This window comes from Mesoplodon bidens, assembly GCF_964165515.1.
Source record: "Mesoplodon bidens genome assembly, chromosome: 2".
In the NCBI taxonomy this organism is placed as follows: Eukaryota; Metazoa; Chordata; class Mammalia; order Artiodactyla; family Ziphiidae; genus Mesoplodon; species Mesoplodon bidens.
In genome coordinates this window covers 177,729,391-177,752,118 of record NC_138177.1, presented here as the reverse complement: position 1 = coordinate 177,752,118, position 22,728 = coordinate 177,729,391, and the positions used below count along the sequence as shown (strand labels likewise).

General features: G+C 52.5%; 1 protein-coding gene across 1 annotated transcript in view; it reads left to right on the top strand.

The window, feature by feature from the left end:
- Positions 1–864: 864 nt before the first annotated feature.
- TNFRSF8 (TNF receptor superfamily member 8) overlaps positions 865–22,728 on the top strand; it is a gene marked incomplete at both ends in the record, with an annotated part of 64,575 nt that continues 42,711 nt past the window's right edge. Inside the window, 2 exons of the mRNA XM_081215855.1 lie at positions 865–927; positions 19,199–19,286. Coding sequence (XP_081071981.1) covers positions 865–927; positions 19,199–19,286 — 151 coding nt within the window. The remainder of the gene's footprint in view (positions 928–19,198; positions 19,287–22,728) is intronic.

The following is a 22,728-nucleotide window of genomic DNA, read 5'->3' as shown; positions in this document are numbered from 1 at the left end:
CATTTTCTTTCTTTTAGGGAAGAGTGCTAAGCTCCTCCTCCAGGCAGAAAACTCTCAGGGGGCAGGAAAGCACCTGTGGATCGATAACCAATGTCTATTATTTTCTCCACCACAGTCAGTCCATCTGCCTAGCCACCCACCCACCCACCCATCTATCATCCGTCTACTGATTCATTTTACAGCAAATATTTATGAATGGGAGTGAATTGTTGATGGTGGCTCTCTCCGCAGTCTCCTGACTCCAGCGGTCCTTTCCAAAGAATCTCCAGGTCAGGAGAGAAGGTCTGGGTCGATTAGAGTGCCAGGAGCAGGAACCTACTCAGGTATCACCATTTTTGGGGTTGGGGTGGGACGGTTGAGACCCACCGGAGCCTCCCAATCTCCTGTGAGTACCCGCTCCCCTTCCCCCATCCAGGGGCAGGAGCTGCTCTCCCCGCCCCTCAACCCAGCTGGGTGGGGCAACACCCCGCCCCGCCCCCCGCAACGAAGCAGCAGAACCCGGTTCTGTCAAATCCGGGGCAGGCCATTCAAACAGCAAAAGGGGAGTGTAGCTTTCCTGAGTCATCTCTGCACGTGTTTGCTCCCTTTTTGTCTTGAGTGCTAGTAGCTGCGTTCCTGGAAACAGTCTGGGGTACCTAGTGCGCCTCGGGTGGTGGTGGAAGGGAAGGCTTAAGGCTGAACCTTCAGAGAAGGAGCGTCCACTTTGGAAGTGACTTCACAGCGTGCGGTTGGCTGCCTGCGAGGTGCACCGCGGGAGGGCCGCGGGCCCTGGCACCTGGCACCGCACGTGGGCGCAGCGTGCTCCCCAGGCTGCGCGGGTGGCGTGGGCTGCGAGCCCAGTCCTCCCCCCACCCCGCGGCCGGGATGCGCGCCCTCGGCGCTGTGTTGGGACTGTTGCTCCTGGGGGCGCTCCGAGCCTTACCGCAGGTAAGGGGGACGACAGGATCCTAGGGACGCGCCAAGGAACCAGAGCCCCCTTCTTGCTGTCATTGCCCTGAGCCCGGGACAGTGCAGGGCCGGTGGGACGAAGGGGAGAACAGGGGTGCTCCACAGCTAGTTCCCTGCCCAGCTGGAGTGAGGGGGCACAGGTGACAAGCAGGGGGACCGGAATCACAAGTATTCACAGGTGGGCGGTTGACTGACAGACTAGGAGGGGCGCCTTCTCCCGCCCTCTCAGGGTGCTGGGCTGATTCATTCATTCATTCATTTAATATAAATGAGCAGAGGGGACTGCCTGTAGGAGATGGGCTGTTTGTGGCTGGGGGTCCTGGGCAGATCAGGTGAGGCCCATGGGGGTCTGGGCAGGACAGGTGGGGTCTCCCTGGGCCAGAAGAGGTTGGTATTCAGGCTCTCCCAGGGTCTAGGGAGGGAGGGAGATTTAGGTGTGGGTGAGAAGCAGGGGTGAGCCAGCCGGATCAGACAGATTAGCTTCCCCCACCCCTGTTCAGCCAACCAACGTGTAGATTTCATGCCCTAGAGCACGTGGTGGGTGTCCACCCCTGGAAAAAAGGTCAGCGGAGGGGCAAACGTATGCTGTGGGAAACCCCAGAACTGAATCTGGGGACTGCTTTAGGAAAACTGAGCACTTAGCAGTGGCCAGGACCGAGCTAGGCACGGGGTGGGGGGAGAACTCAGGTTCATCAGATGTGGACTACTGCCTAAGCACGGAGCGCAGGGTCTGAAGAGGAGACAGAGGTCCTGGTGGACCCCTGCATAGAACACAGTAGGTGTTGGTGAGTGCCTGCTGCATATGGGTACGGAAGGCAAAGGTGGGAACAATGACATTCTGTTTGGGGAGGGGCAGGGCCCTCCCCCCAACTTTAATCCTATGGGAAGAGGGGGGCCCCCAAAATGGAGTTCAGTCCAATTCATCCAACCTTAGGGCAGGGGGAGGAGGGAAGTGGAGTGGGCATCAGGCTGAAGGAGGGAAAGTGCACAAGCACCTGCTCCTCTTCCATCTTCAACAGGGCAATGTGAGACACCCCCCCCCACACACACACACAACAGAGGGCAAAGGGGGGCAGCTGACAGTGTTGCATGTTACACGACAGAGGCCCTGGCTGGAGAACCCCCTGCCAGCCCTCCAAGCCCTCTGCTGATAACCTGGGGGAGGGTGAGAGTTTGAGGTGCCAAGGTCTTGGGGAGATAAAGGGAAGGGAGGACTGTGAGAAGGGCTGGGAGAGTTGTTAGCATTTGGTGGCTGGCGCTCACGTGCTTCCTTTCAATAGAGTGAAATCGCTTTTTTTTAAAAAAAAGTATTTAATTACACAAGGAATAAATGAATATATCCCCAATGCAAATGAAAAGAAGAAAATTGAAACCCTACAGATAAAGCTAAATCGTTGGGTATCTTATCCTGATTCCTACGACGATGTAGCCACCATTATTGCTTTGGTGTTTCCTCTGCAGACCTTTATAAATGCACGTCCATATTTATATCTGTTTTGTAAAAATACATAGGGTTTTCCATATCCTATACTATATGGAACATACAGCTCTTTCTTCATTTGGCTTTTACAGTGTCTGCAGTGTGTCTTGGGGAGCTTTCCATGTGGATACTTACAGATCTCCCACTGACCTTTTAAAATGCTATCTAGTATTCTACCAAACAGGGGGGTTCCATTGTCTGTCTATTAACTCGTGTCCCTGATGGGTGGGTGGTAAGGTCCCTATCATTGTTTTTTGCTTGCTCGCTTGCTTGCAACATGAGGTTCTTGCAACATACAGCCTCACATGGATGCTTTGGGGAACAGTGTGTGCTTCCTTCTCCGAGAAGAAGCTGAGAAGTGTGTATCGAAGTGCAAAGTGAAAATGCATTCAAATTAAAAGATGCCACAGAATTGCCTCCCAGGGTGACTGGAGGCTTTTCTCTCCCACCAGCAGGGCATGAGTGTAGAGTAGTGACTTCCCCACCTCCCAGCCGGCTTTTGGTGTTATCAAAGATTTTACTTTTGTCAATGTGACCGGTGAAGAGGGCCATATGCTTGTTGTGTTCATTTGCATTTCCTCCCTACTGGAGAGGCTGATCATCCCTTGTCCCCTGTGGGCCCAGACATGGGTCATTTCTGGGCAGGAATTGGGATGCCAGTGAGGAAGGGGCTGTCTGCCCATCTCGGTACTCCCCTGCCCCCTTCAAGCCTTCTTCCACCTCTATGGTTCCAGTAAGAACTTGGAAAGTTCATCACTAAAAAGAAAAAACAATCCGTCCCCCTGCTCCACCAAATCAGGGCTTGAATTTTAAATCCTTTCTTCCTCGCCATCCGATTTAACATGACGCCATCATTTTGTGGTGGGTTCTCTGAGGCAAGAATGCTCTCTTACTGTGTGTCACCTTCTGAGAAAGAGATTTAGCCTCTGATGCCTCTTCCTACAGTCTCCCCTCGAATGCTTTTGTAACCTCGAATGCTTTTGTAATGTGATCCAGGATTACTCTGGTGCAAATCCTGAGGGAAACATTCATTGTCCAAGCACCTCCTTCACTTCTCCATCCTTTTATCCAGGCCCCCCACCCCGGGGGTGGAGGTGTCAGGACAGGGAGGCCCAAGACCTCTCCAGGAGTTCTGCAGAATTCCACTCTACATGAGAATGAGGGGACCCGGAGAGGGGGCCCCTGATGTGAAGAGGTGCAAGGAGATGTGGGTTGGTCTGCAGCAAGGCCTCCCCTTCCTCAGAGGGAAGCCAGGGCCGCCAGGAGACAACAGGGCAGCATTACTCAGCTTGAGAGCCGTCAGTGCTGGGAGAAAGGCAGCATTTACTGTAAGTTTCTGCTTCTGCTCCCACTCATATCTGACCTAGACTTGTTTGTTGAGCTGTGATTCATCCTTAGGCTCATACACACCTTCCTCAACCCTCCCTTCACCTCAAGGAGCATCATTATAAGGAAAATGAAGCTGAGGGATGCCTGGGTCTGGGGAGCACTGGAAGGCTTGGAGGGGATGGGGTGGGCGGTGTCCTTGGCACAGATGGTTAGTTTAGTTCAGCCTGGACCACGTGTGCCCTTGTCGGGCCCTGACACCACGCGGGGGTGTCTTATCTGGCATCATGGTCCTCATTTTCCAAACAAGGACGTGGAGGCTCAGAGGTGGAGGGGGGTCTTGCCCACAGTCCCAGGACTGGTCAGGGTCAGAACAGGACCAGAACCCCAGACCCGATGGACACACTGTCCAAAAAGGCAGCTCCAGGCAAAGCTGGTCCTCCAGCTTCGTTCTCTCTTCCCCTCCTGCCAGAGGCTGTTGGGGGGTGAGGGTAGGAAGACTCCATGCCAGAATCTTTGCTGCCTAGGGCTGAAAACCACTGGGCATCCTTGGTGGCCTTGCTGGTGGGGAGTGGTGACTTAAACAAATACATATGCACACGTCAGTGTTGCGAGTTAAGTTTTATCTGGGGCAAAATGAGGACTACAGCCTGGGAGACAATGTTTCAGATAACTCTGAGAAACTGCCCCGATATATAGGAGTTTTGCAACAAAGCGCAGGTAATCGGAACGTCAAAAGATTATTGTTAAATAAAGAAAAACAGACATCTTATGTTAGGCATTTAGCGCTTTTCTATGTATGGGAAGGTGCAAGAGTCTGGGGTCCCTGAAATCATTCCTCTGATCTGCACCTCAGCTCTCTGGGGCCTGTATTTTCACATCTTGAGTTTCCTCAGGGCTCACCAGCTCCCACTGGAGGGCTACAATCATTGGTGCCTGCGACATCCTTTGTTTATTGATATGGCAGGAAATATTCCACTTATAAATAATCCATTCCATTTATAAATACTCCATTTATCAGGGGGGACTTTTAATATGCTAATCAGTTACTCATTGAGTGCCTAACTCTTCAGGTCCATTCATCCAAGTATTCATTCATTCATTCATTCATTCATTCATAAAAATCTTAAAGGAGTAGCTGCTCTGTGCCAGGCATGGCTCCAGGGTTTTCATCCCAGGCTGTTCCTGGTAATTACTCAGCCTCTGGGGGACAGGCCTCCCTTCCATCCTGCCCAGGCAGCTCATGCCATCCTGGGTTACTCCAAAATCTAGAAGGTCTTTAGGATGTGCTGAAATCTATCTCCTCAAAGCGTCTACCCATTGGTCCTGGTTCTGGAAACTGCGGCTATGTAAGCAAGATGTGTCCACCTTCCTCAGAAATTCCTCCCAGTGAGATGAAGACAGAGACCCTGAGGGGCCCCCGAGGTCTCCCAGTCCATCTCCCAGACCACCCAGGGCCTCCAACGTTTATTCCTCATGTACCATGGGCGTCAAGACTGCTCGCAATGTCACTGGGTGGACGTGCGTTGTAACAAAATAGCTTCAAGCGAGGAGGTTGACGGAAGGCCCGGACCAGCAATCTCAGCTCAGGATAGTCAGCAAAGAATTGTAAACTACCATGTTAAGCTCAGCACAAAGCAAAGTTTATTTAAGCATAGGTACACTCTCAGAGAGGGAGAGACAGAGAGACAGAGAGAGAGGGAGAGCGCTTGGGCTGTTTCTGAGAGCGGGCTGCACTTCAGCGACGTGAAGCAAGCCCAAGGCAAAGTCCGTCAAAGCAAAGGTGCGCTCTGAGAGAGAGCGAGGACGGGCTGTTTCTGCGAATTGAGAGCAACACTCCTATACAGGCTTAAGGGCTCTTTTAAGGAGCATTTTGCAGGGAGGCGGGGGTGAGGGACAGGGGATCACTATTAGACTGACAGTCCCAAGCTCTGTAACAAGTCTACTGCTGTGCATGCTCTCACCATTGAATTGCTAAGAAACACCCACTTGGGGGCAAAACCACAGTGTAGATTTCATTACAATTATGATATAATGAGTTTGGGTTTACTGTAGGTTATATGCCTGTCTAGTCTGGGTACGCACAGCCTGGGGACCTCCCCTTGTGTCACGGTGCCCCTCTTTATCAGGATAAGCTGCCCACCACATGGCCATAGTTTCACGGGTGCATGACTCGATTTCTTCTTGTTTTTCTCTCCACTGTCACCTGCTTGCTGCTAATGTCTGGCTAACTACCTAACATTACCAGTTCATCCACTCCACAAATGTTTATCAAGCACCTACTGTGTGCCAGGGAGTGTTCTGGAGGCTGCAGGTGCCTCCAGGCCAGTACACCAGGTCTCTGCCTCATGGAGCTGACATTCCTCCAGGTTGACAGACAGTGAACGGACGGCGCTCCTTGCAGTGGAGAAGATTCTAACCAGGTAGTGTGAGAGGGGCTCAGCTACCCTAGGTGGGGAAAACAGGACGGCCTCTCTCTGGGAGGTGGGGACAACACAGGAGTGAGAACTGGAGGAACAGGACGGAGGCCAGTGTGGTGAGTGGCGTGAGAGGGTGGCGGGGAAGCAGGGAATAACACGGACTTCTGTCTGTGGTTGGAGGGTTTTGACGGGGGAGTGACATCTGTCTGTCTGCTGGGGATGGGGCAGGACTGGGAGCGGGAGGCCCCGCTGTTGCTGTGGTCCAGGGGAGGGGTGGGTGGAGACGCAAAAACAGGAGAGTACTTTGGAGCTAGAATCGATAGGACCTGAGGATGGATTGGGTGTGAGTGCAGAGGGCAAGATGGGAATGGGGGATCCTGTCCAGATTTGAGGGCTCCACACCTGGCTGAATGGTGGTGTCGTTTATGGAGGTGGGAAAACTGTGTATGGGACAGAAAGGTGTTTTGGAGAAAAGCACGAGTTCTGTTTTGCATATGTTCAAGTGTCAGCATGGGGTTGAGTGTTGGAGTTGGGAGCTCTCTGCAGAGCTCGGGCCCCTGATGTGGTGCTGCCTGCGGGGGCGGCGGGGGGGGGGGGATGGGGGAGGGAGCATCAACCCTCCCTCAATGGAGCCACCTTGCTTCTACTGATGTGGGCCAAGACTCCACATCTTTTGGGGACCACTATGTTTTCCTGTTGATTCATTCCAACCCAACGGTAGGATCTTCCATTCATCCTGGTTACTTTTTTTTTTTTTTTTTTTTTGGCTGCGCCGCATGGCATGGGGATCTTAGTTCCTCAACCAGGATCGAAACTGTGCCCCTCGCAGTGGAAACTCGGGAGTCTTAATGGCTGGACCGCCAGGGAATTCCATCTCATCCTGGTTACATTTGATATTCGTTTTCTCTTGCTGGTGTAACAATCACAAATTTGGTGGTTTACAACAGCACAAATTTATTACCTTATAGTTCTGAAGGTCAAAAGTCTAAGTAAAACAGGTCACAGAAGGGCTGCATTTCTTCTGGATACATTAGGGGGAAATCTGTTTCCTCGCCTTTTCCAGCTTCCAGAGGCTGCCTGTATTCCTTAGCTCATGGCCCCCAATCACTCTGGCCTCTGCTTTCATTGTTACAGTTCCTTCTCTGACTCCGCCCCTCCTGCCTCCCTCTTATAAGGACCCCTGTGATTACATAGGGGCCACCAGGATAATCCAGAATAATCTCCGCATCTCAAGACCCTAAACTTAGTCACGTCAGCATAGCCCCTTTTGCCGTATAAGGTAACATGTTCACAAATTGCAGGAATTAGGACGTGGACGTTTTTAAAAATAAACATTTGTATTTATTACAGAAAAAGTAGAAAATAAACATAAAGAGAAGAAAATTAAAAGCACCTATAAGCTCACTTAGTGTGTATTCTTTTTTTTCTAATTTTTATTTTATATTGGAGTACAGTTGATTTACAGTGTTGTGTTAGTTTCAGGTGTACAGCAAAGTGATTCATTTATACATATACATAGATCTATTCTTTTTCAGATTCTTTTCCCATATAAGTTATTACAGAATACTGAGTAGAGTTCCCTGTGCTATACAGTAGGTCCTTGTTGATTATATATTTTATATATAATAGTGTGTATATGTTAATCCCAAACTCCTAATTTATCCCTCCCCGCCACATTTCCCCTTTGGTAACAGTAAGTTTGTTTTCTATGTCTATGAATCTCTTTCTGTTTTGTAAATAAGTTCATTGTATAATTTTTTTAGGTTCCACATATCAGTGATAGGATATTTGTCTTTCTCTGTCTGACTTACTTTACTCAGTATGATAATCTCTAGGTCCATCCATGTTGCTGCAAATGGCATTATTTCATTCTTTTTTATGGCTGAGCAGTATTCCATTGTATATATGTACCCCATCTTCTTTATCCATTCATCTGGTGATGGACATTTATGTTGTTCCCATAGGTTGTGGACATTTTTGAGGATCATTATTCCACCTACCACATACTTCATGTCATCTTGTTTAAAATTGAAGTATAGTTGACATACAATATTTTATTAGGTTCAGATACACAGCATAGTGATTCGACATTTATTGATGTGTACTTTACGAACTGATCGTCACAGTAAGTCTAGTAACCATCTGTCACCACACATATTACAATGTTAGTGACAACATATTCCCTGTGCTGTACATTACATCCACATGACTTAAGTAATTTTATAACTGGAAGTTTGTACCTTTTAATCCCCTTCATCGATTCTGCCCCCGCTCCGCAACCCTGTCAAATCTTTTTTGGGAGACAGTAGAACATCATGGTTAAGGGTCAGCCTGCCCAGTTTACACCCTGCCTCTGACACTTACCATATGGTGCTCTTGGGCAGGTTAAGTCACTTCTCTGGGCCTCAGTTTCCCCATCCATAGAATGGGGATACTCATAGTAGCTACCTTGTAGGGCTGATGGAAGGATTATATGGGATAATAGATGAAAAGTGCTGAGAACAGCTCCTGGCATGTGGTGAGGGCTGTGTGGAGGTAAGCCATTATTAAGTGCTTGTTGTACGCTAGGCATCGTGGATGCAGAGTGCAGGTGAACCAGTTACAGTCCCTGCCCTCCAGTGTATACAGTGTATACTGTGCGGAGAACTGTCCCAGGCCTGCGGGACCCCACAAGCGCCCGTCCTCATCTCTGCCTGGGTTGCAGGGGAAAAGCTCCTGGAGGGAAGGAGGAGGTGGCCAGCCTGTATAGTTTGGGACGACAGGCTCTGTGCCATGGAGGCTGCCAACGTCCTCACCAACATCCAGGTCACACGGACCATCAGCAAGGGCATCTGGGGCGGGCCCGGGGCTTGCCCTGGAAGCTCCATCAGCAGGTTTCACGTGGGGGGCTCTGGACCTCCAGGGGGCTGAGAACTCCCAGAGGCATCGTCCACGGCCTCATTTCATTGCCTGCCGTGAGCCCCACGTTGTTCCCGTGCTCGGGAAGGGCATGGTCCCCTGAAATGGTTCCAATTGTCCAGGACCATGAAACCCCTAAACCAAACCTTCACCTTCCCACCCAGGACACACGCTCTCTCTCTGCTACTGAGTCAGGACAGGGGGACCAAGAGTTCTCTCTGTCCCGACAGTCCGGGGGTGGGGCTGGGCCCGGCCTCCCCCCTGTGCAGGCTGGGAGGACAGAGATGGTCAGGGAAGCACACCGGCCCCATCCGGGCAGGTGGGCTGACGCTGGGGAAGGCATCCCAGGCACCTCCAAGAGGGCTTGGAAAGCCGAAGTCCCACTGGGGAGCTGACTCTCCGCCCATCCTTACTCTTTGACACCATCAAGTTTTCATTGGCGTTGCTAGTGTCCCTTGGTGGCTGGCTCTACAGGGGACTGTTATTCCAGGACGGGGGTGGACTTTACCACGTCTGAGGTATAGCTGAGTGTGCATTTCGGACACTTGCTGCGGCCCCAGGACCTCCAGGAAGGCTATTATCTGAACACCAGGCTCACATGGCTGGCTTGGCGTTTCTCCTGGGCAGGAGGGACGTCAGTGGGAAGCGAGGAGTAAGAAGCTGCAGAATTTGGGCTCCGAGACCAGACCTTGGTTTTGTTACTCACCTCCATCCTGTCCGTCCCCTCACATGTTAGCTGCTCTACAACCCTCAGTGGCTCCCTACTGCCAAAGGCAGTGTTTCCCAAAGTCACTTCCAGGGAATCGTAGTTCCACGAGGAAAGGGCTCTACAGCCAACTAAGTTTGGGAAACAGTTTGTCTCTCTGCTCCCATTTCCCCACCCCGAACCTTTCCTTGGAGAATCAGGCAGCAAGTAAGCAGGTAAAAGGCTCTGAGAAACAGTTCAGATGGAACCCAGTGATTCTTTGTGTTTCGTTTCTTGTTTTGCTTATCACCTGCTGACATCCTGCAGCACCAGCGTTTGCTGGAACGCAGGGTGGGCGATGAGAGTTAGGTCAGTGCAGACGGAGGCCCTGAGTCCTGGGCCGCCTGTCCTTCTGCTCTCACTGTCCAGCCCATCAAAACACTGAGTGCCCCGCAGCTCTATGCTTGCCGGCCTCTGTACCTTTGCTTCTGCAGAGCTTTCTGCCTGAGATTCCCTCCCCTCAAGAATCCTTCAACAAAACAAAACAAAACATAACAAACCCCCAAACGGAAGTTCTCCTCCTCCAGGAACCATCATGAATCCCCCAAGTTAGTTCTTTTTCTCTGCTTATCTCATGATTCTTATGTTATTCTGCTTTGTGCTAGTGATTCGTGTGTTTTTCTGATCCCGTCTGTGAGGGTCCCCTTCATCATTCATTCCATGGATTGTTATTTAGTGTCTCCCATGTGCCTGTCCTGGGAGCTGTCTTCACGAAACATCACTGTCTGGAGTTGGCCTCGGTGTCGTCCCCAGCACGTAGCACAGCGCCTGGTTCCTTGCTAGGCCTTCAGTGAATGAGTGGTAGAGGGGACTCAGGGTTACTCTTTGTCTTCTCAGGAGGGGTCCTGTTTTATTTTCTTATTGTGACTGTCATTACTACAAAATCAGTGGCTTGAAACAACACAGATTACTATCTTTCAGGTCTGTAGTTCATAAGTCCGAAATGGTTGTCCCTGGGCTGGAATCAAGGTGTAGGCAGGGCTGTGCTCCTCTCTGGAGGCTCCAGGGGAAAATCCAGTCCCTTGTCTTTCTGGCTGCCAGAGTCCACCTGCACTCCTTGGCTCGTGGCCCCTTCCTCCGTCTTCACACCAGCTGCATAGCATCCGTCTGACCCTGCACCCGTCCGGTCTCCTTCTCTGATACTCTGACTCTGACTCTTCAGCCTCCCTCTTTGCACTTTTAAGGACCCTTGTGGTTACATTGTGCCCCCTATAATCCAGGATCATCACCCCTTCTCAAGGTCACTGATTAGCAATTTTAATTCCATCTGCCACCTTAATTCCCCATTGCCATTTAAGGTGACATAGTTTCCGGGGCGTGGACATCTTTAGAGGGGGACTATTCTGCTGACCACAGACCCCTTCCTTTTTTTTTTTTTTGAATTGGTACAATTCTTTTTTTAAAAAATTAATTAATTAATGTTTGGCTGCACTGGGTCTTCATTTCTGCACGCAGGCTTTCTCTAGTTGTGACGAGCGGAGGTTATTCTTTGTTACAGTGCGCAGGCGTCTCATTGCAGTGGGTTCTCTTGTTGCGGAGCACGGGCTCTAGGCGTGCGGGCTTCAACAGTTGTGGCACATGGTCTCAGTAGTTGTGGCGCACGGGCTTAGTTGCTCCATGGCATGTGGGATCTTCCTGGACCAGGACTCGAACCCGTGTCCCCTGCATTGGCAGGTGGATTCTTAACCACTGCGCCACCAGGGAAGTCCCACACAGACCCCTTCTCATCTTCCTCCATCCCACATGGAAGATACTCAGTGGGGATAAACTCATCAACTCTCATAAACTTCATCTCAGAGGAGGTGCTTACCTGTTCCTCCTGCCAGGGGCTCCAGGCTCCTTCCTCTTCCTTCCAGGCTGTTTCTGTGTCTACTGTCTTTGGGTTTTATCTCCAGCTATGAAGCCAGGCTGCATGGAGCCGTACACACTCCCCCTCAGCTTCCTGGAGACCAGAGGTAGGAACTGGATCCTGAACATAGGTGTGATGGCCGTGAGGGATACGGCCAGGACAGGGACACACTGTGTGTCATGGATGTGTTTAAGGTCGGGGAGGAGGATGACTTCAGTTTCACGTGATCTCTTGGTCTGGAGCTCAGGTGAACCCTCAGGGTGGAGGGAGGGGGGTTCAGATCCCCCAGGACTAGGAGATGACAAAGCCCAGCCTGTTGGCCGAATAGCCTAGTGGTCACTTACGAGGAGGGCTGTGGTCAGAAACCTGTGAATATGTCACCTTATACGGCAATGAGAACTTTGGAGATGTGATTAAGGGTGATGGGGAGATTAGCCTGCATTATCCAGGTGGGCCCAACGTCCTCACACGAGTCCTTAAAAGCAGAGGAACTTTCCTGGCTGCATTAAAGAGAGATGACACAAAAGAAGAGGGACTTGTGACAGGACAAGGGCTCTCCCCACTGTTGTGTGCTTTACAGATGGAGGAAGGGGGCCACAAGCCAAGGAATGCGGCAGCCTCTAGAAGCTGGCACGACTTTAGTTGACAGCAAAGAGACGGGACCTCAGTCTTAACCACAAGGAAATGGATTTTCCCCTAGAGCCTCCAGCAAGGGCACAGCCTTGCCCACATCTTGATTTTCGCCTGCTGAGACCTGACCTGGATGGGGGTGATCAGGGAGCGGGGGGCGTGCCCGGGGAAGAGGCATGCATGAATGAGATCTGAAGGATGGGTTGGGATGTGCTGGACCTGGCGGATGGAATGCTCAGGGGCACCGTGTGTACAAGGCTGCTGGAGGGTGCGAGTGGGAATGGGAAGAAGGCTGGTGGGAGAGGGCACCTGAGGTTGCACAGGCCAGATGGGCCAGGGCTGGCCTGGCAGGGTCTCTTGGGCCACTGTCAGGACTTTGGCCTTTATCCATAGTTTAGTTGGAAGCCATCTCCTCATCTTCAACAGGGTGGAGGGGAGGAGGCTAGATCTGTGTTTTGAAAAGATCGCTCTGGCGTCTGCACTGTAAGTGGGATGCGGGGGACGGGGTGGATGTGAGGAGACCCTGGTCGGCCATTCTCAAGTCCAGAGGCGGGGAGGTGAGGAAGAGCTGGTGGGTTTGAGAGTAGAGTTGGAGGTTAAACAGACGGAACCAGGGAAGCAGAGCCTGGTGGATAAGAGCCTGAGCCAGATGGCTAAGGCCAAATCCTGTCCCGAACATTGCCTAGCTGTGGGACTTGAGGCAAGTTTCTTACCACCGCCGTGCCTCAGTTTCCCCATCTGTAAAATGGGATAGATGGTAGGTCTAGGTGAGGCCTGGGATTCTGCATTTCTAGCAAGTTCCCAAGTGCTGCCAATGCCGCTGGGCTCCGGCACCTCACCGTGAGTAATAGAGGTGCGGGTGGGGTGCGCCTCCCAGCTCTACCCAGCTCCGGCCCTTGTGGGTATTATGCATCTGACCTGACTCCTCCACCTCCCGCCCCTGCGCCTCGCCCTCAGCTCTAGGCTCTCGGCTTCTACAGGTGTGGCCTTGCTCCTGTGTCTCTGCAGCTGTGACCAGGTGTGGCTTTTTTTTTTTTTTTTTTGCGGTACGCGGGCCTCTCACTGTTGTGGCCTCTCCCGTTGCGGAGCACAGGCTCCGGACGCGCAGGCTCAGCGGCCATGGCTCACGGGCCCAGCCGCTCCACGGCATGTGGGATCTTCCCGGACCGGGGCACGAACCCATGTCCCCTGCATCGGCAGGCAGACTCTCAACCACTGCGCCACAGGGAAGCCCCAGGTGGGGCTTTTTGAAAGTGAACTTTACCAGGTTTTGTAGGGAACACCAAATCAACCTGAAAATAGGTCTAGAAATGGGAAGGTTTCAGGCCGCTCTGTCTTTATCTTGATGCCACGAAGCCTGGGCCACAGACCTCTGGTTACACAGCTCATCACCCTGTGGACAACTTGTTCTGCCTCAAACCTGCCGGGAAACCCCACCCAAAAGCCCCCCTCCCAGGCCTCGGACTTCCCCCTCCCACTCTCCCCTTTCTGACCCCCCTTCCCTCCCAGGCTGGGGTCAGAGGGCGGCCCAGCCATCTCTCCCCCTTCCCCAGGGGCAGCAGGAGCTGATGGGCCATCCAGGGTCTGGGCCCACGGCCAGCGGAAACTGGCAGGGCCCTCACAATTCAGAGGCTGCTGTAGATGCCGAGGCTGCTGCTCTCTCTGCCAGGAGCTGGTATGGGTGAAGGGCCCATGTGAGTGGGTAGTGGGAGACCATGGGGGGTGGGGGCAGCGGGGCAAATGGGGAGATGGCAGAGGGAGGGCAATGAATGGGGCCGGGGGTGAGGGCTGAGCCCGGGCGGGGGCCGGCTTTGGGGGACCACGGACAGCGCTGCTAAGGCAAAGCTCAGGGCCCCGGTTCCACCCTCTAGTTTCTGGGCTGGGAACACCCTGGGAAGGTGGGGTTGTCTCCCCCACTGGAGTGCCAGCCCTGGACGGAGTTCTGACACCCGTCAGCTCTCCAGCACACAGTAGGTGTTTGGTGCAGCCCTGGAGTGGTCAGGTCAGCTGACTGGACTCAGAGCCTGACCCTCCACAAGGTGTGTGCTCTTGGGCAGACTCTTCACCTCTCGCAGACGGATTTCTGTGCTAATAGGGTCTCACAGGGCCCTTGGGTTCAGTAAGTGCTGTTGTTACTTCTGCAACGTGTGTGCATTGCATTGACCCATTTTCTGGGCGCTTGTAAAGCCATGACATCATAGCCAAAGAAAAGTCCCCAGTGTCTTTTCCAGAGAAGGCCAGTCACAGGGGCCTGGGGATGTCTGGGGTGAGTGCTAGGGGATGGGGTGAGCTATGCCCCAGCCTGGACCCCACCTACATCTCTGGGAATGGCTGGGGGGAGCCGGGGTCGGCCCCTCCATGGGGTCGGGGGGGCCAGCCCTTCTCCCATAAGCCCCACCCGGGAACGGAGGCCCCCAAGTTCTCTACTCCCTTCTTGGGGCTCTGGTGGGCTCCAGCTGGACTTCCTGGCTGAAATCCCACTGTCCCTGGGGACGGTGAGAAGATCGCGCCCCCTGGTGGCAAACTACGGACTTACACAGATTTATTGTTGAAAAGAGCTGCCCTCTCCTTGAGCGCTTAGAATCCTAGGGGGTGCTACTATCTACACATGCGGTTTTGTACAATTGCTTTATTTCGCTCTCTCTCTTTATGTATACACTTTATTATTATCATTTTTTAAAGGAATTTTGCCTTTTTTTTTCTTATGGCTCTGGTGGCTCTTCGTTTCTCTACGAGGGCTCTCTCCAGTTGCAGCAAGTGGGGGCTACTCCTCAACGCGGTGCGCGGGCCTTTCACTATCGCGGCCTCTCTTGTTGCGGAGCACAGGCTCCAGACGCGCAGGCTCAGTAATTGTGGCTCACGGGGCCAGTTGCTCCGAGGCATGTGGGATCTTCCCAGACCAGGGCTTGAACCTGTGTCCCCTACACTGGCAGGCAGACTCTCAACCACTGCGCCACCAGGGAAGCCCTATTATTATCATCTTTTACTGAACCTTTGGCTCGTTAGTTGCAGACATTTTGATCCTTCACCCCTACATATTTCAGCATGTTTCTTCTACAAAAAGGGCATCTCTTACATAAACAAGTTTTCAGGCATTCAGCTTGATAGAACATAATCAAATGTAAAGCCCATATTCCAATCTCACCAGTTATCTCAATATTCTCCTTTATAGCAATATCCCCCTTCCCAGCCTGATTCAGGATCCAATCCAGACATTGCATTCAGTTCTCCAGTCTTTAGCCTCCTTTATACTGGAACATTCCACAGCTCTTCCTCATCTTTCATGCAGTGGCATTTTTAAAGAGTCCAGGCCAGTTGTTTTGTAGAACGCCCCTCCGTTTGGGTTTATCTGATGTTTCCTCATGACTTGATTCAGATTGTGGACTTTTGGTAGAAAGACCACAGATGTGATGTGGTGTCCTTCTCAGAACATTGGACCTTTCTCACTTTCATGATGGGCAGCCTGTGGCCCAGAAAGGGAGAGTGAACTGGGGACACAGTGAAGCTCAAAATCTCCTGTCTGCGCTTAGTTGCTGTGTGACCTTGGGTGGGTAACTGCACCTCTCTGAGCTGCAGTTTCCTCATCTGTAATGTGGGGTGGTGCTCTGGCCCCAAAGGGCTGGGGGTGACCTAAAGGAGGTGATGTGTGACTCATGGTTGGTGGGGTGGGGAGTCATAGGTAATACCATGGGTTCTCTCTTCTTCTCTGCCCCTCCCAGCCCTCCACTGACCCAGGGTGAGGTGGCAGGAGATGAAGGATAAGCATTTGTGCTCCCCTCAGCTGTTCCCTCAGGCCCTGGGAGAGTGAGCAGGGCCACATCCCCGTCAGAGCCCACAGCTATCAGTGAGAGGAACAGGCAGGCCAGGAGGGGAAAACCCAGGCCAAGGGCCCAGAATTTCCCGCACACTCAGCAGGCCTAGCAGGGCTGAACCCTCACGCCCCCTGCCCCCCAGCCCACCCCAGCCATAGGCTTCCGAGCTCACATGGTGAGATGCTGTGGGTCAGGGAGAAGCTTGGGTTGTCCTGGCAGGTCTCTGCCCCTAGACAGGCTCTGTTTACTTGAGAAGAATGAGATTCCGCTGGAGGGGGTGGCTGGGCGCCAGTGGGCGAACAGACTGTCCTCAAGGCCCTGGGCTCTGGATTACATGAGACGCATAAGTGCTGTGTGACTGGTGTCTGCGAATGTAGGTTATGTTTATTATTTCGAATTTATGTGGCAACATTTCAGATGTGCAGACAAAGAAAAATGAAGAATGTAGTTGACCCTCCATGTGTCCACCTTCCAGCCACGCTGGCCTCCTTGCTGCTCTCTGTCCATAGCAGACGTATTCATTTATTATTTTCACAGTTCCCTCGGGTGGAGAAAAGACTAGGGAATCCCCTTGGGCCAGCCCCGCCTCTCCCCAGCAGGTAAATGGCTTCTGCTTTCCTCCCCCAAACCAAGAAAGCCCCCACCTCATTCATCCCATGAGTGGCCACCTCCTGTCTGCCAGGCATCATCTCGGATGCTGAAGACACAGAGGTGGGACACAGCCCCCTCCTCCCCTGTCTCCCCCATTCCCTCCCACTCTCCCTTCCTGGAGCTCCCTGTTATGGGTCTTCCCAGAAACCTGCTTCATGCTCCCTTCTCATTCACCAGGAAGGACAAAGTTCCTTCCCCCAAACTCAGCGGAGACTCTCCTCTCATGAACCAGCCCCTAACAGAGGGACTTAGCTTTCAAGGAGCCCTGGAAACATCGGGAAGCTTGTTAAAAATGCCTATTCCTTAAAAAAAAAAAATGAGTCTTGACCCTACTTCACACCAGGCACCAAAATGAAATCTGAATAGGAAAGGTTAAGTAACACCATCTAGAAGACAATGTAGGAGAATATCTAAATGCATTGGGTGGGCAAATATTTCTTAAATAGGACATTCACTATAAAAGTAAAGACTGATACATTAATTGCACTTCATTAGAACTAAGAATCCTGTTCATCACAAGACTCCATTAAGAAAGTGGAAAGGCACACCATAAGATGGCAGATGAGGTTTGCAGTGCATATATTCAACAAGAGCTTGTATCCAGAATATATAAAGAATTCCCACACATCAGGAAGAAAAGTTGGGCAATCTGATTTTTTTTAAAATGGGCAAAAGACCTGAATATGCATCTTACAAGAGAGAATATCCAAACAGCTGATAGATAAACATGTGAAAAAGTCCCCAACATCATCACTCATCAGAGAAATGCAAATAAAAGACGCAATGAAATTCCACTATATGCTCACCCAAATGGCTAAAATTTAAAAAAACGGACTATACCAAGTGTTAGCAAAGATGTGGGGCAACTGGAACACACACCCTGCAGTGAAATGTCAATTAGTACAATTTAGAAAACTGTATGGAGGATCAATCAAAGCCAAGCATACACATACTTTGACCCTACGATTCTACTCCTAGGTATATATCCAATGGAAATGTGTGCATATGTGCACCAAAACATAGGTACAAGAAAGTTCTTAGTGGGATTATTCATAATGATCAAAAAAGTGGAAACAACCCAAAGGTCCATCAAGAGTAGAGTAGAGGGTCTTCCCTGGTGGCACAGTGGTTGAGAATCTGCCTGCCAATGCAGGGGACACGGGTTCGCGCCCTGGTCTGGGAGGGTCCCACATGCCGCGGAGCAAATAGGCTCGTGAGCCACAACTACTGAGCCTGGGTGTCTGGAGCCTGTGCTCCACAACAAGAGAGGCCGCGATAGTGAGAAGCCCGCGCGCCGCGATGAAGAGTGGCCCCCGCTCGCCGCAACTAGAGAAAGCCCTCGCACAGAAACGAAGATCCAACACAGCAAAAATAAATAAATAAATTAGTAAACTCCAACCCCCAACATCTTCAAAAAAAAAAAGAGTAGAATAGATAAATTGTGCATATTTATGGGATGCAATACTGCAAGGCAGTGAACTTGAATGAATGGTTGCTATTTGCAGCAATGTGGGTGATTCTCACAATAGAATTTTGAGTTTAAAAAGCCAGTTGCCAGGGTGTACGTTTCTACCTAGGTAAAGTTCAAAAGCGGGCAAAACAAATCTCTGGTGTAGAAGTCAGGTTAGCGGGGCGGGGGGGACTTTCAGGGCGGGAAGGGACAGGAGGTGGGTGCTGGGTACTAGTATCTTGTTTCTGGATCTGGGTGCTGGTGGCAGGATGTGTTTATGCTGTAAAAATTCAGTGTGTAGGACTTCCCTGGTGGCGCAGTGGTTGAGAGTCCGCCTGCCGATGCAGGGGACACGGGTTCGTGCCCCAGTCCAGGAAGATACCACATGCCGTGGAGCGGCTGGGCCCGTGAGCCATGGCCGCTGAGCCTGCACGTCCGGAGCCTGTGCTCCGCAACGGGAGAGGCCACAACAGTGAGAGGCCCGTGTACCACACACACACACAAAAATTCAGTGTGTATATACCTGAGATCTGTGTGCTTTTCTGCGTGAGTGTTAGACATCAACAGACAAGTTTACCAAAGCTTCTTATTGCTGGGCTCATGCTGGAAGCCAAGTAGGAGGCAGGTGAATTATTCCCAGGGAGAGAGGCTGGGGGCTGGGACCAGGTGGAGGAGGTGGGGATGTTGGTCCGAAGGGGCTGAGAGAATTTGCTGATGGGTTGGGTGTGAGTACTGGAGGAGAGGGTCAAGGGAGACCCCAAGGTTTGGGGCCTGAGTCATGGAAGGCTGGGGTTGCCTCCACCTCCGCTGGGAAGACCAAAGGTGGAGTGGGTTCCAGGAAGTTTCTGTCCTGACTTCTATAATGTGAGGCTCCACCTCAGGCCTGGCCTGATAACGAGTGGAGACCAGGCCTCCTGGGACCTGAGGGGCAGGAGGGAGGGTGGGTGTCTGGGACGCTCCTGGCCTCACCAGTGTGTTTCTCCCTCCAGGGTCGAGTCTCCAAGGACGCCTGTGGAGGGGACTCCAGCCGCTACTACAACGAGGCTGCTGGGAAGTGCTGCTACCGCTGCCCCGAGTGTGAGTGAGGGTGTTGGGAATGGGGACGAGGGCGGAGTTTTGTCGTCAAGTTACAACACTCCGGGGAGATTGGTGAGTGGGAAAGACCAGAGCTGACATCGTCATTGCCATTGGCTACAGGTTTTAATGAATGGCTGCCCTTTGTTGAATACGCGCGGCACATACACTAGTCTGAGGCCTCCCATGCATCGCATCCTCCCATAGGATCTTCACCATTATCCTTTGTCATTGACATTTTGCAGATGAGACTGTTAGGGGCGCTGCAAAGTTAAGCAACTTGCCCAAGGTCACAGAGCTGGGAAACGGGGGAGCCAACTGGAGCTGGAGCCGAGGGTTCTATGACCCCAGAGCCTGGGCTATTGACACCCCCTGACTGCCGCTCATTTCCGGGCCTACGAGCACTTGGCAGGCCTCATCTTTCCTGCCCTGGGAACTCGTTTGTCCCAGGGCTGCCGGGACTCTAGCTCGCTTGGGGACCAGCTCCCTGCCCAGAGCTCGCTTCCTGGAAGGCTCACCTGCCCCCAGCACAATGATGGGCCTCATGAGTAGATGAAGGGCACCATCGGGAAATCCTTCCAGAACAGGCATGGGTCTTGTTCTCCGCACTTTGCAGATAAGGCTCAAGGGTCACAAGGTCATGAAGCATCTCATCCCCTGTGGTTGTTATCAAAGTCCCAAGGCACATCCAGCGGCCTTAGCTGCATGGGGCTCAGCTGTGGTCTCTGACCTCTGGCAACAGGGACTCATGGGGGAGGAAGGACATTAGTTATGTCAGCAGAGGGTGTGAGGGAGGGCTGCACCTATGGGCTCATCGTAAATGCCTCTCGCTTTGAGGACAGCAGGCCACTGGAAGTGGGTAAGGGTCTTCAGGACAGGTAGAGGGCCCAGCATTGCTGTCTGGAGGATGGCGACAGGCCACGATGCACAAGATCACCAAGGGTACGTGGCCCGAGCTGGGCAGGAACCCTGGTCAGTCTGTTCCTAGACCTGCGGCCTCTTTGCTCCACCATGAGCACAGACCCAGCCCTTGCTCAGGCCACCAAGGACCAAGAGAAACATTTTGGGAAAGAATTTGATATTTTTTATTTCCAAAAATGATTGTAAGAAGTCATTGTAGGGGAAAAAGTAGAACTTCATTGCACTGTCTCGCTTTTATTTTCTGGTTTAGTGTTGGACTTGAAGTGTGTAACAGGTGGGTTCCCATGCTTTTTTAGTGCCTTAAGGGCCGGCCACCCACATACCCACCCATCCACATACCTGCCTGTCTACCTAGCGGTCCTTTCACTCACTCACTAACCTGTCCATCCCTCCCTCCTCCCGCCTCCCATACCCCTTCCCTTTCTTTCTGCCACCCATCCCCCATACATCTACCCATCTGTCTCAGTCTGCTCGGGCTGCCATAACAAAATACCGCAGACTGGGGGCTTAAACAACGCCACATCCCCCCAGGAGAGCAGCGGTCAGGGTTCCTGAGTGGTGTGGCCCACAGGGCTCTGTGACTTTCCATAGGACCTGAAAGCCCAGCCGCAGGGAGAAAGACAGACACTTCCTTCCCATGCCCCCCAGCCCCCCTTGATGCCAGCCTGGCAGGGCTTGATGGGGAGTGGGTGGGGAGAGAGAGGGTGACATCCCAGCCTCAGGCTCCCTCCACTTAGATGCTGTAACTTGGGAAAAGGGGGCTCCCTTCCCCCACAAGTTCCCTCTCCAAGGCCCAGTGACTGGGGGTGGCTGAGCACCCCATGCTGGTGTGGTGGGCGGGGCATTTTGCTGGAGTTTTATTGACCCTGTGCTTCCGGGCATGCAAGAGAGGAAAAACGAAAAACCCACAAAAACCCCTTCCTTTGTCTCTCGGGGAAATTTCTGACATTTTCTGCCTGCTGTCTGCAATCAGCACTCAGCTGTGTACCGGGGCCGGTTGGTGGAGGAAGGAAACGGGGAGACCTTTGAGATTGAGAAATTAAGATGTCATCAGATCCTTCCTCCCACCCAGGCCTGTTATGCCCTTTCTAGCATCCTCAACAGTTGATCCCCGGCCCTCTGCTTACATACACCCCAGTGACGGGGAGCTCACTTACTGACTCATAACAACAGCAATGGTTATCATTGGTGGAACATGTGCCACGCCAGCCACAGAGCTGAGCCCTGTAACTATCTTAGCTCATGGAGCCCTGATAGGAAACCCAAAGAGGAAACTTGCACACGGCGGGGATCAGGGATTTGCCCATGGTCACATGCTAGTAAGTGGCTCGGGCGGGGCTCCAACATGGCTGTCTAACTAGACTCCTGAGCCCTTCACCCTTATTTGGTGCTGACCCCGAGGCATTGCATTTGGGGGGGCAGCAGAGCATATCAGTGAAGAGCCTGTGTGCGGGCTACACCCCCTTCCTATTCTGCACCCTGCTTCCTGGATCACCCTTCCTTTTGTGCCCAGACTCACCCACCATAGGAGGGGTCTCCCCCGCAGGCGTGGGGGGATGATGTGAAGCCAGGCCTGGTGTTAGGCAGAGAGCACGGTTTGTTTGGGGCCAGGCGGGTGTACCCCATCTTGTCCTGGGGGAGCTGAGGGTTTCTCCAAGGAGGAAGAGGAGGCCTCCCCTGCCCTCCCTGCTCTGGCTGAGCTTGGCTGGTCCACAGTTCCCACCCCATTTGCACTTCTTCTTCAGGGCAACACGGGGGGACACTCGACAAACATCTTTCAGCCTCAATTCCAAAGCAAAGGAAGAAAGCATCTGATGGCTCAGAACAGTCCAGATGTCCACCTCTGCCCTGGTTCCCCAAGGCGAGGACTGCCCTGGACCACTGCTAGTGGGGCGGGGCCGGGGGGAATGAGGGCTGTTCTCCAAGAAGCGCAGCCTGTGGGCTGAAAAGTCCTTCCAAAATATGTCTGCTGCAACAGGCAGTTAGCATCTGGGAACCATGAGAACACACTCCTGGGGGACCTGACCTCGTTGGAAAATGCAGGGGGGACTTCCTTGAGGAGGTGGCATCAAAAGGCATCCTGAGGACAAGCAGGGGTTGGCCAGGCCAAGGTGGGGAGGGGGTGTGTGTGCTCTGGTTAGAGGACACAGAATATGCCAAGGCCTGGAGTGGGCAAGGACGGGCATTCAAGACCTGGGAGGGGCTCCATTTGGCGGAAGCAAAAGGGGTAAAGGGGGCTGGGGAAAGGCAGGGCGGAGGGGCTGGCGGCCCAGACTCAGCGAAGAGCCGTTCTGCCCATGGGAGTTTCGGGGGCCAAAGCAGCTGGCGTCGGCCTGCCTGATGCTGAGGCAGAGGTGAGAGGTGGTGACTGGAAAGTGAGGACAAACTGTGAGAACATCTGGAGTCAGAAAGGCGCTGATCGGAGACTGGGAGGATCAGGACAGCGGGACACTTGGGAACCAGTTCTCAGAACCAGCACAACTCCTGAGGCTTTCTTAACCATTTCGTTTCTGATTCTGAAAGT